At 40.3% G+C, this 14,798-nt stretch overlaps 1 protein-coding gene across 1 annotated transcript in view; it reads left to right on the top strand.

Moving 5' to 3' along the window:
* Fbn1 (fibrillin 1) overlaps positions 1-14,798 on the top strand; it is a 201,121-nt gene that overhangs the window by 27,365 nt on the left and 158,958 nt on the right. Inside the window, exons 2-5 of the mRNA XM_042687479.1 lie at positions 3,005-3,087; positions 4,432-4,530; positions 10,920-11,015; positions 12,005-12,100. Coding sequence (XP_042543413.1) covers positions 3,005-3,087; positions 4,432-4,530; positions 10,920-11,015; positions 12,005-12,100 — 374 coding nt within the window. The remainder of the gene's footprint in view (positions 1-3,004; positions 3,088-4,431; positions 4,531-10,919; positions 11,016-12,004; positions 12,101-14,798) is intronic.

The raw sequence follows: 14,798 nt of genomic DNA, 5'->3' as shown, positions 1-14,798 counted from the left end.
TGCCTTCTTTCTTCTTCTCTTCCTCCTCCTCCTCCTCTTCCTCCTTCTCTTCCTCCTCCTCCTCTCTTCTTCTTCCTCTTCCTTCTTCTTTCCTTCTTTCTTCTTTCTCCTTCCTTCCTTCCTTCCTTTCTTTCTTTCTTATTTTCCTTCTTTCTTTCTTTCCTTCTTTCCTTCTTCTTTCCTTCTCTAGTCTTGAGGCTTGAAATCTGGGTTTTTAGGTTTTTGTTTTGTTTTGTTTTTTGAGGTAAGAGTCTCAAGGACTTTGCTTCTTGGGCTAACTTTCAACCTCAATCTTTAGATCTCAGCCTCGTGAGGAGCTAGGGTTACAGGTGTGAGCCACTAGTGCCCAGCTCTTTCCTTGATCAAAAAAAAAATTGTACTATGGCTTTTATTTGTTGGTTATTTTAATCAAATTAATTAACTTATTTTGGCACTTTTGGGATTTGAATCCAGAGCCTTATGATTGCTAGACAGATGATTTACTGATTGAGCCCTGCCCAAGCCCTTTTTGTATTAGCTATTTTTCAGATAAGGTCTTCCATTTTTGTTCTCCCTACCTGTGTCTCCCATGTATCTGGGATGACAGGGGCATGCATGCCACCACACCTGGCTTATTTGTTGAGATGCAGTCTCCATAACTTTTTTGCCTATATTGCCTTGAACTGTGACCCTCTAAATCTCCACCTCCCAAATAGCTGGGATTACAGATGTGAGCCACAGCACCTGGCCTGTTCGATGGTTATTTTAAAATAGTATGTGTTATACTTAACCTTCCAGTTAGTAAATCAGCTTCTTTATTGCCTTCTGTGTCTTTCTTCCTGACTTGGTTTCTGAATTCCTATCATCCATACCATTTAATTTCACACTGTGAAGGTTTAGAACATGGACGTTTTATTTTGTAGCCATGGCAAATTGTAATCTCCTCCAGGTTTTGGCTGCAGATTGATACTGAACATTGCAAAACAATAAATAATGTTCATAGTACTGTGATTTTTCAAATTCCTTGGAAAATCTTTCAAGTCTGTGGCTTTGGAGAACTGAAATGACTGATTCTGGATCCCTTTTTTTTTTTGGTTAACTTTATCACTGTTACATGTGTTGCTATTCCACAAATACATTCATTTTTGTCAGACAATATGTCCCGATTTTCATTTGAAAACCATCATTGCTCCAACCACAGCGCACCCTGTGAAGGCTCAAGGGTGCTGTGAAGTGATTCCAGAATTTTCTTTGGGGTTGGACTACCTCCAGTGGAACTGTTGTAATGGCTGTTGGTGGAGAGTAGTTGACTTTGGCTTGCACCGTCGCTTTAACTTGAGAGAACGTTTGCGAAGTTTAGAAGGTTCTAGTGTCTGTCCCACTCACTCCCACCCCCAACCCTCTCCTCTGTTTTTTCCTCTTTCTTCCCTTTCTGAAAAGGAAGTTCTGGATATTTGAAATTTGAGACATTTGTTACAGGAGGGACAAGTTTTGAGAGCCAGAATTCTTAATAAAGTCTTTAACCTTTCTGGTTACTTAAGCTGAGTCAGAAAATGAGTTAGAATGTAGGTCAGAAGATGATTTTGTTTACTTTTTGTGCTAGGGGGGGTGTTGAACGCAGGGCCTTAGGAATTCTAGGCAAGCATTTTACCACTGGGCTGCATTCCCAGCCCCAGATGATTTTTGTCATGATAATAATGCCACATTGCACTTCCATGGTCTTGTGCCCAGTATTTTATCATATATATATGTATACGTACACATATTATGATATAGGCAAGGTAAATGTTATGCCAGGGTGCACAGAGAATGAATCAGGTTATAGAGGGGCCTATAGTCAAGTGTATAGTCACTTCCCCTGGGAAGTGACCTGGGAAAAGTACTGAAAGACAGGGTACAGAGTGAGAATCCTTTTCCTGGCCCATCCATCTTTCTCCCTAGTTCTGCTCCTCCCTTCAGCCTCAGTTAAGTCTGAAGCGCAGATTGCACACTGTAGAACATCCCTAAAATCTCTGGGGCTATACAAAGACTTCACTTGCTTCCCACTCCTGCCCGAGATTGAGTGTCTGAAAGGGCTTGCAGGCGGGCCTCGTGCTGTTTGCTTGGGTCTGCATGTAGACTGAGGATGTGTAGGTGTGTGTGGGCGCATCCCAACTGAGACATGCATTTTAGCCGTGTTTAAGACTTGCGCTGGTGTTCATACTAGGAATCCTTGGAATAGCTGTGGTTTGTGACATTGATTGGAAAACATTTGACCTTCCTTCTCAGTCCCTAAACTCCAACTAGCATCCACACATAGGCTCAGAAAGGAGTGAATAGTTTCTTATGGGTCTTTGCATTCATTCCATCTGGTCTTAACGTTCCAGGGCAGGAGCAGCTAGATCTTCATCCATTTGCTCCCTGAAGATGCTGAATATGTGTCATCTGGATTCTCATTGGAGGCTTTGCTCCAAGATACATGACGATAAATTATTCAGAAACAAGAAACTCAGTGCCATTGGCTTCATTTGCTCCTAAATGCTTGTGTCTGTGGTGTTCCCAAACTTGCTAAAGAGATATTTAAGAGTCTTTGGCCTCTATTTCTCTTAACCTGTATTAGAGTTTGCAATTCTGTAATTTGGGTGCAAAGAAGAATGTGGTAACATTTTAGAGGTGAGCTGAGCCATAAGAAAAAGTATACCCAATTTTAGAGTAGGTACTTGTAACATTACACGTAATGGATTTAACTCTGACTTTTTAAACCAGACCAGTAGACAATTCATCATTAAAATTAGACAAGATGGCTTCATGAAAACTTTCCATCTATATCTTAAGTGTTTGTGACTTTGGTTTTTTTGGTTTTTTAAATATACTCTGAGGGTCTATCTCCATTGGTATCAATAGGTTACAATGTTGAAAACCGCTAAGTTAACATTGCATTTCCTGATTTTACTTTTCATTGTTTTCCAAGGTTCGTTTGCTTTGTAACTTAGTTTTTTGAAAAAAATTTTTAAGACAAAATGGAATTCTGTATATTTTATTTCAGACCCAATGTCTGTGGATCACGTTATAATGCTTACTGTTGTCCTGGATGGAAAACCTTACCTGGTGGAAATCAATGCATTGTCCGTAAGTAAATAGATCACCTTTTATTCTGCATGTTTGTTTTGCTGACATGATGACCCTTAGAATTTGATCCTTTGTAACTATATACCAGTAGTCTTATATAGCTCTTAAGATTTTCCTGAACTCACTTTGGGAACATTGAACTTCATGAAAGCACTGTCATAGATTGATTGAGTGACTTCCTTTAGACTATTCTTGAGATACTGAAAAATAGAACCACAGTGGATACTGTGATCCACATAGTATGATATTTGTATATGTTGTTAACCCTCTGATTAACTTACGGTGGTCACTGGGAAGGGATCTTGAGGAAAAGGGTATCGTTGCTGAATTCCTTATTATAATTTTTAACTTCGTCGGCCACAGCAGTCCACAGGCCTCCCCAAATCATTGAAATTGGGTGGTGAGAGCCAAAAAGCTTTAGACAAAGGGGATAGGAATGAGTTTATTTTACGATCAAAACTAAACCAACGATGGTATTTAGCATTTTGTAGATGATTTCGACAATGGAACTCTTCCCGTGGGTCCTGTAGAATTCTCCGAGAAATGTTCAAGCACTAAAATAAATGTTTATAGGAGTCTTTGACAGCTTCTTGAGTAATAGTTTCCCATCTCTGTCCTAAGCTCTTTTAATGTTCTAATGCCCATTTTATTCAGTGTGGTATTTTAGCTTTTTGCACTATGACTGTCTCTAATATACTCTGCAAGAGTTTGAGGAAATGAACACGCCAACAGCATAGAAAGGATTGATCCAGTGTTGATGAGCGAATTGTTATTCAATTTACTCCCATTAGGCCGTCACTGAGGCATCTGACACATATACCATAGGCCATAGGCTCTGGGTGGTATGAAAGTTCATCTCTCTCTAACAGGTGCATGGCTTCCTGACTGTAGAATTGCTACCAGGTCACTGGATTCTAGATTCTTCCCTCATGCTGTCAATATAATTCAGAACATGTCCAATAAAGAACATTGCTGACTACTTTTTTTTTCATCATCAAATAATGAAACGGATAGAAAAACAGTTCTTTGTAAGGATGTTTAGAGGCAAGATTTTAATTTGTGCTGTTTTCCTTTCTTCCTTGTCTTGGGATTTTGCTAAATGGAATGCTATGAATAAGCAGAGAGAGACTGAGGACTCCTGATAGGTCTGCATCAGAGAGTTACTGCACTTAGAGTCAAAGCTTGTGTTGTCCAGCAGACTTGCTTTGTGAATGAATACACCTGAGATTGAATAAGTCATGATGACCAGGTCAATGAGAGGCCCGAGGGGCCAGGTGTCCCCTCCTTGGAGGGCTGGATCCTGAGAGCTGACCGCGAGCTGAATCCGTGTGCATTTATCCACAGCCATTTGCCGGCATTCCTGTGGGGATGGATTCTGTTCCAGGCCGAATATGTGCACTTGCCCATCTGGTCAGATATCTCCTTCCTGTGGCTCCCGATCCAGTGAGTGTAACATGTCATTATATATAATATTATTTTATGTGGTTATGCCCTATTTTCTCCTAAATTTGCTTTTTGGCTTTTCTCTTTGCCTGCAGTACGTTTTCCCCTTCCTCCCCTCCAGACCATCTGCCTTCTCCGCTCTGCCCAAAATACTTGGAAAGTCTTTCTTGAATCTAGCTTCCCATTTTCCTTCTTCACTTTTCACTGGAAAATAGTTACTGGGAACCACATAAAGATTATGGCCTTCTATGTTGGCATTGCCTTTTTCACCTCTGTATCACCATTGTAAACACCTTAAAAGGTGGCCCACAAAATGATTGGGTAATGAATATTTTTTGGCTCAAGAAGAGCAGGTGTTTCTGCTCTGTGGTACTGAACTGTGAAGCTGATGAACATCTGATTTGTCTCAAAACGTTCGCATTTCCAAGAAGAAAATGGAAGAAGTCATTTTGGAAGTTTCGGGGGCCTTATCATAAAGCACATAGATTGTGTTTATTTTACAATGCTAGATGCATATCCACAGTTCTAAAGGGCCTCTGCTTTCTAGATTTCTGGATTCATTCTCTCACTCTTCCCCCCTCTTTTTCTCTCCCCTTCCTCTCTCTCCCTCCTCTCTCCCCTCTCTTTCTTCTTTCCATTCTCTCTTCCCTCCCTCTCCCCTCTTCTCTCTTTCCCCTCTGTGTCTCTCCCCTCTGTCTCTTTTCCTTCTGTCTCTTTCCCCTCTCTCTCTCTCCTCTCACTCTCTTCTTTCTCCCTTCTGTCTCTCCTCCCCTCTCTCCCCTTTCTTATTTCTCTCTCCTTCTCTCTTTCCTCTCTCTCCTCTTTCATCTCTGTCTTATCTCTCTCTGTCTTCTTTATATGTGTTGTCCACCACAGTGAATTAGGGAAATGTGAGGGCTGTTGAAGTGACTTGTTATCAAAAAGCTGAAGTTCATGTTGGTATAAACAGCCCTCAACATCTCAACTATTACAAAGGCTAAAAAGAATATAGTTTTCTGTTTCACTTCTAAGTTCTGGTGAGAAAATACACCCTCCCCCCTTAAAATACTATTTTTTTATACAACATTTTAAGAAAAAAGGTTATATTTTCTTGTGTCTATTGCAAGTAGAGATTTACGGGTGTCAAGGTGCATTGCTTATGGAGAGTGTTATCATTGTGACTCTCAAAGTCACTTGACAGGCAAGAGCAGGTTATCCTGCATGGAAGACCTTTTTTATGTCCACTCATTTTCCTTGACGTTTACTAGTCTTGCTGCCTGAGACCTGGTCAGATTTCTGTGGCCAGAGATTGTGCTGTCTTAGGTAGAAGGCAAGTAGGAAGTGCGGAAGGGGCGAGTGGACCTAGAAAGAAGCCATTTTTAACCAACGATAGAGTGTTGTTGGACACATTCCATATGCCTTGCCTCTCAGTTTGGGTAACTGAGAATTCTGTTTCCCAGGATTCCCCATTGAGCCCTTCTTGCCCACCAAAATAGTAGGTTGAGTGTGTATTTTGCTTCTTTCTTGACCCTGTCTCATTCTGCAAACATCTACCACCTCAAGTTACTTCCAAAGCAGATGATATCTGCTAAAATTTTGTTTCAGAATCTGCTTTTTATGCCCAATAATCAGCTGTAGATTAGGATAGCCCCGTGGGCTGGGGATTCCAGCTCTTTCAACTGAATGTTACATATTCAACTTGGTCTAAATATGTGGCCTCTATGTGACAGCAGATTCGTTCCATAGAGCACAGACCAATAGAAAGAGCCAGAGAAGCCACCTGGCACCACTTCTAGGAATGTACTAGCATCTCTATCTCTATTAGGAAAACTCCAGATTACCACTAGGGGGCGACAGTCTCAGGGGTGGGAAATAAGTATAGAATCAAGTTGGTAATAGAGCCCATCCTTCAATTGGTCCTTAAACCAACTAAACCTTTAGGGGAAGATAGTAGAGCAAACTTGGGTATATAGCCTGGAGTGATAGCGTGAACTACTCCTATAAAAAAATCATGACACGTGGCAGGATGTTAAATCTCAAGAGGAAAGCTGAAATCTTGCCTACACGGTACACCAAGCTAGTCACAGAATGGGAGGAGTATAGTAGTTAGGTCTTAAGGCCAGATTTAGGGTAGAGACTGAAGTCCAAGACTTGTGGGTAGTGTGCTCTGAAAAAGACTGGCTCTCCTCTTTATACCTGGACAGTGAACAAAACCCCCAAACAGCTTGTAGATAAGAAGAATGGTGTAGCTGGGCACTGGTGGCTACTCAGGAGGCCAAGATCTGAAGATACCAGTTTGAAGCCAGCTGGAGCAGGAAAGTCTGTGAGACTCTTATCTCCAGTAAGCTACTCAGAAAAAACTGAAAGTATAGCTGTGGCTCAAGTGGTAGAATGCTAGCCTTGAGCAAAAGAAATTCAGGGACAGTGCCCAGGCCCTGAGTTCAAGCCCCAGGATGAGAGAGGGGGGAGAGGAGGGAGAAAAGGAGTGGGAAGGAAAGGGGTAGAAGGAGAGAGGGAGAGAGAGAGAAAAAAAAAATGAGAGAAATGGTATAAATAGGATGTGGTTTTACCAAGAGCTTTGAGGTATTTGGAATATTAAAATTGCTAACTCAGACGTCCCTTGAACTAATATTATTGAAAACGTTTTGCAGAATTAAAAATAGTGGAATTTTAAAAATTAAGGAGAGCTGAGGAAGCATTTCTATCCCTGCTATCATTGAATGTTTCCTGGGCTTTTCCCAGCTCAGCTAGCTTTTTATTTTTATTTTTTGAGATGCATTAGTGATATTATTCTTCTAAGCTGAGTATCTGTAGGCACCACAGGACATTGTATGCCCCTCAGGGAAATCCATGGCTATTATCTCTCTGAATGAGAATTGTTTTTGTCCTACAGTGACTCTGGCTGCTCCCTGCGGATTGTTGCCTCAGGTGGGGAGAGCAGGAGTTGGTCTGGCTGTTTAATTTATCTGTCTGTGCTTTTCCTAGTGCTGAAACCAAAACATGCACTCACCAAACAGATGCTTATTCAAAAGTGCTGCCAGTACTCTTTCCTGCCAGCTGTACCTGGCGGGAGGATGGCTGGTCCTTAGAATCCTTGCAGACCTAGAGCTTCCCAGGGAACCATTGCCTGAGGTATTAAGACCCAAGCGCCAGTTCTGCTTCTCTTCTTCCCTATGGTAGGCTTGTGTCATTTCCTCTGGTTAGTGATTTTAAGAAACTAAACTAAAGGAACTTTTAATTCTACTCTCTTCTGCCTGGCCGGTGGAAGCTGTTCAGTCAGTATAACTTGTTGAATTACCAAAACAACTGACTGATATCTGAAATGAACCTAAAATTAATTTGTAATCTTTTGCAGATGTAGAGAAATAGCAACATTTTCTGCTAGTTCTAGAATATTGAGTCTTTCATGAAATTATGATTATTTTTCCTGGCACTAGAGCTTGACCTCAGGGCCTCTTGCTCTTTGCTTAGTGTTTTTTTGTTGTTTGTTGTTTGTTTTTTTTGTTTTTTTTAACTTAACCTGGCTCTCTACCTCTTGAGCCACAGCGTCACAGTCTAGCTTTCCGGTGGTTTGTTGAAGAGCCTCATAGCCTTTTCTGCATGGCTGGCTTCAAACGTTCATCCTCAGATCTCAGCCTCCTGAGTAGCACATTATAGATGTAAGCTATTGGAGCCCAGCAAACATGAAATTCTTTGAAGCCACTTTCAGAGGGATATTGTCATTAGGATGTGAGGTCTTTCAGGGTTAACCGTGTGTGCCAGTGAAAATCTGCACACTTAACGCTTTGACTGCCCTGACCTTCCCAGCTTCTGGTAACATTTTAAAGCAGATTTATTTTAGGACTATATTCTAACCTGGAATATTCAGTGCATCCCTTAAAGGGCAGGACATTCTTATGGGTTGTAAGTGGAGCTTCCTTTTTTTTTTTTGTTGTTGGCTTTTTCTAGAGACATAGAACCTGGTCTGCTAATTATGAGACATCTGGAATTCTTGTTCACATCAGGGTAAATTTAGAATATGCATCAGTGGCAGGATTCAATCCAAATTAAAACCAATCATGTATGTCTCTCTCTAAACTGTTTCCTCGTTGGGTAGTAAAGTCGCATTATCTAGTATCTAGTTCTGAAATCCTGAGAGATGGCTAGCCTACCTTTGAAGAAATGCTTCCCATAAGGCCCTCAGACTCACAAAGCTCGTGAAGTTGTTCCTAGTAAACATACTTGTGGCTAAGCAGGGGACGGAGATCCTTTCATCTGTTGGGAAATTTACTTGCTCGCCTTTCTCCCAGGGATTCTTGATGTAGTCACTGGACTAAGCAATGACTTACTGCTTTAGAAGTCAGTGAGATCAAGACCCTGGTGGCTCATACCTATCATCCCAGCTGCTGGAGAGGCTGAGATCTGATAAATTTCAAAGCCAGCCTGACAGATGAAGCTGAGAAACTCTTATCTCCAGTTATCTAGCAAGAAGCCAGAAGTCAAACTATGGCTCAAGAGATTGAGTGCCAGACTCAAGGAACAGCTACCAGGCCTTGAGTTTAAGCTCCAGTGTACACTCTCTCTCTTTCCTTCTTTCTCTCTCTGGGAAGGAAGGAGGGAAGGAGAGTAGGAAGAAGGAAAGGAAAAGGAAAGGAAGGGAGGAGAAAGAAAGAAATCAGACAATATTCTTGTTTTTCAGGGAAAAAAATATGCTGGAAAAGACTCACCTGAAAGATGGGTTTGGTTTTTTTTTTTTTTTTAAAGAACAATTATAAAGGCATATCAAGGGAGGTTTTTAGTTGTATTACTTTTCAATGTAAATGTAATCATTCTTCCTGGAAAGAATTCCTCCAGATTTTCAAACTTGAATAAATAATGTAAAGTCACTATTTAAACTACTGTTTGCTTTTGAAAATTTTATCTCAAAGGAGCTAAATGGCTTTGTTGCTCATGTGGGAATGGAAATTAGCTCTTGGCATGGACCACTTTAATTGAAATCAGTTTGTGGGCTGAGTTCCTATGCTGCCTGACAGATGACATCATTTCCTGTACTTTCCCAATGCACACTATTTTTCTAAGATAGTATGAGGCTAAGTATAATTTCCAGTTTTAAAGCAACTATACACCTTTTCCTGACCTACTTAGAATATTATTCCAAGTTTTCGCCAAATCATTTTGTTTTCATTGTAGACTTATAGATAATCTTTTAGTTAAAGCATTTTGGCTGAGATATGTTAATGGAATTGTAGGAGCCTAAAATAACTGTTGAATGGATTTCCTGAGTTGCTCAATTTTTGGAACAAAAGCCTTATTTCTGTTTTCAGACATGGAGAAAAAGATAAAATATTTTTTAAATAGTGATCTACCATACAGTGTCCATGGGTTTAGAATACAATGAACAACTTGTGGAGTCTAGCCTTTGATGTCATTATCCGGTTTTGTGTGTTGAGCACCTGCATACGTGCAAGATGTCTTAAAGTTTAGGGGATGTAAGTAATAATCATGAATCTCCCTACTCCCAAATAGTTTTCAGGAAGATATTTCTGGGACAGAAGAAGTGATGACCGTTTGTAGAGAGTTCAAGAGAAATGTAAATGACTCTTCCAGGAAAGAGGGCTCTGGTGGGGCTTGGAAGGGAAGAGAGAAGACAGTCAGCAGAGAATAAAAGAGGCAAGGGAGGGGGGAATGGATTTTAGTACTTGGTGAGAACTGTGTTGGGGGATAAAGACTTAGAGCAAAGAGGCAGACAGGAGGATTCCACGAAGAGATGAGCGTAGAGTGCTTGACATTTTGCATGATACAGAATAGATATTCAGAAATACTTGTGGAGGGAATGAAGGAAGGAATGCTAGGTGGACCATGGGGACTGAGTCTTGGGACATAATGTTTCAAACACTGAGGGTCTCCATGAGTTTAAAGTTACAATTTAAGCTAGAGCCTATTCAGTCTTGTTATTACATGCCTTCCTAGGTATTTTTTTTTCTGCCCCTGAAAATTTCTTTTAACAAACTTCCATGGAACTTATGACTCTATTTTCTCCTGGCCACCTAGTTTGGACTCTAAATCTTTTCCTAGGAAAATTATTACCCTCGTAATCTTGTCTCATATGATTGCTCTTGACACCACTTTCTCATCAGGTTAAATTACAGGAATGACATTGAGCTGTTACGTTCTGCTAAATTAGTTGCCTAGCACTGGTAAAGTAAATGCCAAAGAAAAAACGATATTGCACTGTAAATGGCTTGATACATACATTAGATATCGTTAGCATGGTTAATTAGGACATTTCTGCATACGTGTATGAATCCTGGTAAATCATTTTATCTTCTCTTCAGATAACTAAAACTCAGCTCCCGTGAACTGTTACAAGCTATGCACTGAAGTTGCAAAAATAAATCCTCCTTTCTCTTTCTACTTTTCTCTTCCCTAAGTACAACACTGTAATATTCGCTGTATGAATGGCGGCAGCTGCAGTGACGATCACTGTCTATGCCAGAAGGGATACATTGGAACTCACTGTGGACAACGTAAGTAGGCCATGGTTGTAAGCATGGGGGATGTTAACCTACATAAAACATGGACACATGGAAGGAGATGAGGGCTGATTTTCCTTAATCACCTGGGACCCAGCGTTTTGACCTGAGATGAACAGATCACTTCTCCCACACATTAAGCACCCACTTTTCACTGGCAATGTTGATCCTAAGTCATTGGATGCATTTGCCTTTCATTTTCCCCTTACCATCGACTTGCTTCATGCTTTGGTTTGTAGTCACCACCCAAAGTAAAGAATTCCTGTTCCATTCATTCGCTGGCCTGCTCCACCTGGATGTGCAAAACTTGACCTCACCTTCCTCTGTAAACATGTCTTTCCTCTTGACGGATGAATGGTGTCTGCGTCTCCCTGGTCTCCCAAACTAGATTCCAGTATAGAAATTATATGTGGAGAAGGTGTTCAGAGTGACGCCTGTTCGTTTTTTACATTAATCACTTTTTCCTACAAGTGATATCCCTCTTTTAATTTCTCAGTGTTTACCTTACCAGTAGTCTTATGGAGCCTGTTAAACACACTCCGTTGGCTCTTTGTCACAGCGCTTGAATGACAGAATGGCATCCTTAAGGTTTTGTGCTTTGCAGTTAATGGCATGATTTCTAAAATGGTAACATCCGTAGAAACAGTGTATCCCTTAGGGGAGCCTCAAGAAATTGAACAGAAATGATGGCCAACAGTTGGACTGTACTCCCCTCCCCCTGATGCCTCTTAGCAAGCACCACATTAGATACAGAACCACAGGCTTTGTTCAGGTGCTGTATGTGATGAGTCCTTCGGGTTTAACACATAAAAGTGCAAACTCACCTGTTCAGGCAGCTTTACCTGACTGAGAGTTGTACCCAGATTAATAACTAACTGTACAATTATTGTTCAAAGCAAGTACTGGGTGATGACTCAGATTTTTACTGTCCTCCTGTGCACAGGCCTGAGTGTTACCTCATTAGATTATTCTCTGCCTTATAGCTGTCTGTGAAAGTGGCTGTCTCAACGGAGGGAGATGTGTGGCTCCAAATCGGTGTGCGTGTACGTATGGCTTCACTGGACCCCAGTGCGAAAGAGGTAAGGCTTTTGAACTCATTGGTGTGAAGTCATTCTGATGCTGCAGTCCTCTCTGACTTCTACAGGTGTTGGGTCTGCACACTGCTTCATGAATTTCTGCTGAGTTTTAAGGGCTTTGAATTGCCCCGGGGAAGATGTCCGGGATGCCAAGAGTGTCCATGAGTCTGTGCCCGTTAATCCCGGAATCCTTGCCAGTTGAATGCAGTACTCTATAAAGAACTTAGATGTAATTATCTGTTGGCATCAACCTAAAAAGAGGAGACATTTCCCTCAGGGTGAAGAGTGAGCTTTTCATTATAGGAGTTAGACAAATGGTTCCCAACAAAACTCAGGTATGGAAAGGGAAAAGCTGAGAATGAAAACTATATCTAAAGAGCTCTGGGATCTGTTGGGAGCTGATATGATATACAAGCTCTAGCATTCACAGTTCATCCTAGAGTTAGTGAGTATCTACTCAGTAGTGGCTTTTAAGGGAAAGATATACAAGCATCTGTACTTAGCTATACAAAGAGACTAATATCCACGAACGTCCCAAAAGCCACACAAATAATAAAAGGCTTTAATTTGAATGGGAGGCTTCTATTGGCAAATCTAGTACCCACTGCTGCTCTGAACTAAAAGAAACAGTTTACATGATCTGCCTACCAAAAGAGCAAATGTGATAATTGAAATAAACATGATGTGCAGTAGTCTTCAACCTTTTTATCCCCACTAACTTTGGATTTATTTGTGTGTTATTCAATGCAAGTACCACTGCTTGAACTCAGGACGCTCTTGCTCATCTTGCTTACTCTTGGCTGGTGTTCTACCGTTTGACCCATACTTTCAGTCTGGCATTTTTTGCTGGTTCATTGGAGATGGAGTCTTAGGGACTTGTCTGAGGAGGCTAGCTTTGAACTATGATCCTCTGGAGCTCCTGAGTATTTGGGATTATAGATGTGAGTCATTGGCGCCAGTCTTGAACTTTCAATTTATTAATCATCTAATCTCTACGCTCATGGTCATTTTCTCATCATTCCTGGTTTTACAGTGAAGTTTTAGAAGGTTCACTGAAATTGAAAAATACTCAGGAACATTTAAAACGGCAATTACTATGGTTATACAAAGTTGTATAAAGAAGGATTTTCTTATTTTGAGATGGAGGATAAAGATTAAGTAGCAGATGTTCTCAATATATGTCATTTTAAACATACAGCTGAGAAAAACAAAGAGCAGAGTGGTTTGTAAGGGAGGTGGAAATTGTATATTTTCTCTTTATTTCCTCAAGTTCACCCAAATTCTGTTATTTTCTATTGAAGCACCAGTACAAACAAGCAAGTACTTGGCAAGCAAGTCTAGGTCAACTATAGTTATTACTGGATTTATATTGTAGTATATTGAATTATATTGTGTTTCTGTTGATAAAACCACTCCAGGGTATTTCTGTGTGATGAAGCATAATGGTCTTGGTGATTGAATTACATGTTGGCATCTTCTGGAGTCCCTCCTTAAACTGTTTCTCTTTGCAGTTTGTGCACATATATATTTTTTTTAACTTGGAGCTAATATACATCCAGAGTAATAAAATAAACTGTTTCTAATAAGGTAGTATCATACAATGGCTTTCTTGTTGGCTTAGGAGATTAAAATGGTACACATATATCTCTGAGTAGTTATGTGAAAATAATTTCTCAAATGTAATGCTGACTTCAATTCGTCTTTGAAGAACCATTAATAACATTAAATGATGGGGCATTTTACTCATAATGGAGTTGTGAATACTGTGAAGAATGTTGATACCTGTAGTTCAGGTATTGATGATGCAGCCTAGTAAAATAAAGAGGAGTTATTATTTGAGTTATTAATTTGCCCAAGCTTAAACTGAGGTACATGGGTTAGGGCTTTTTTAAATTCTTATAAAAACTGTTTTAATGCTAGGGAAGTTAACTGCTCCTCATGGAGAAAGACTATCCTAAAATCTTCGCCACGATATAAATGTATGCTATTCCATAGGGTCTTCACAGTAGTGATTAGGGCACTGAAATTAATGTCTTAGAGACAGATTTCCAGGTACTTGAAATTGTGTTTGAGAGCAGGAAATACACTTTGTTTTGTCCAAGTGTTCTACCCCTAGGCAAAGCTCTGGCCTGCAATGGGAGAAGAGAGAAATGATGTTCTTTCTCTCACCACACAGAATCCTTTCGATTTCAGAATTGCATTTCTAGTTATTGAATTCCACACTGTTTTTACTTTTGCTCTTATGAAAGCCATCTGTTTTACCTTTTTAAAGAATGAGAGAATATATCCTCTTATCAGATGTGTGCTTGCACAAGTGATGAATAAGGGTATGGAATCAAGTCAGGACAAATCCACTGAGGAGCATGGGAAGTATTCTGCATGATGTGGTTTTGTATAACTGGATAACTACCAACGCCAGTTTCAGTCTCATTCTCTCTCTCTCTCTCTCTTTGCCATTTAAAAATGAACTTCACAGAAACCTTTGCTACTTTACCTTCTGCATTCCCCCTTAGCTCGTTCTACACCCCTTCTCTTCACCCTTCTCTCCCTTCCCTTCCTTTTCCCTCTCATCTCCTCTTTACCTATTTATTTTCAGTAAATTTCATTTTTGAGCAGTATTAGGTTTACAAAAGAAATTGAGTACCAAGTGCAGACAATTCTCCATGTGTCTTCTTGCTTTCTATCCCTAGTGCTTCATATT

Source organism: Dipodomys spectabilis, unplaced genomic scaffold (genome assembly GCF_019054845.1).
Source record: "Dipodomys spectabilis isolate Male_0828 unplaced genomic scaffold, ASM1905484v1 ptg000108l, whole genome shotgun sequence".
Taxonomy (NCBI): domain Eukaryota; kingdom Metazoa; phylum Chordata; class Mammalia; order Rodentia; family Heteromyidae; genus Dipodomys; species Dipodomys spectabilis.
The sequence above is the reverse complement of the archived record's forward strand: the minus strand, read 5'-3'. Positions and strand labels throughout refer to the sequence as shown.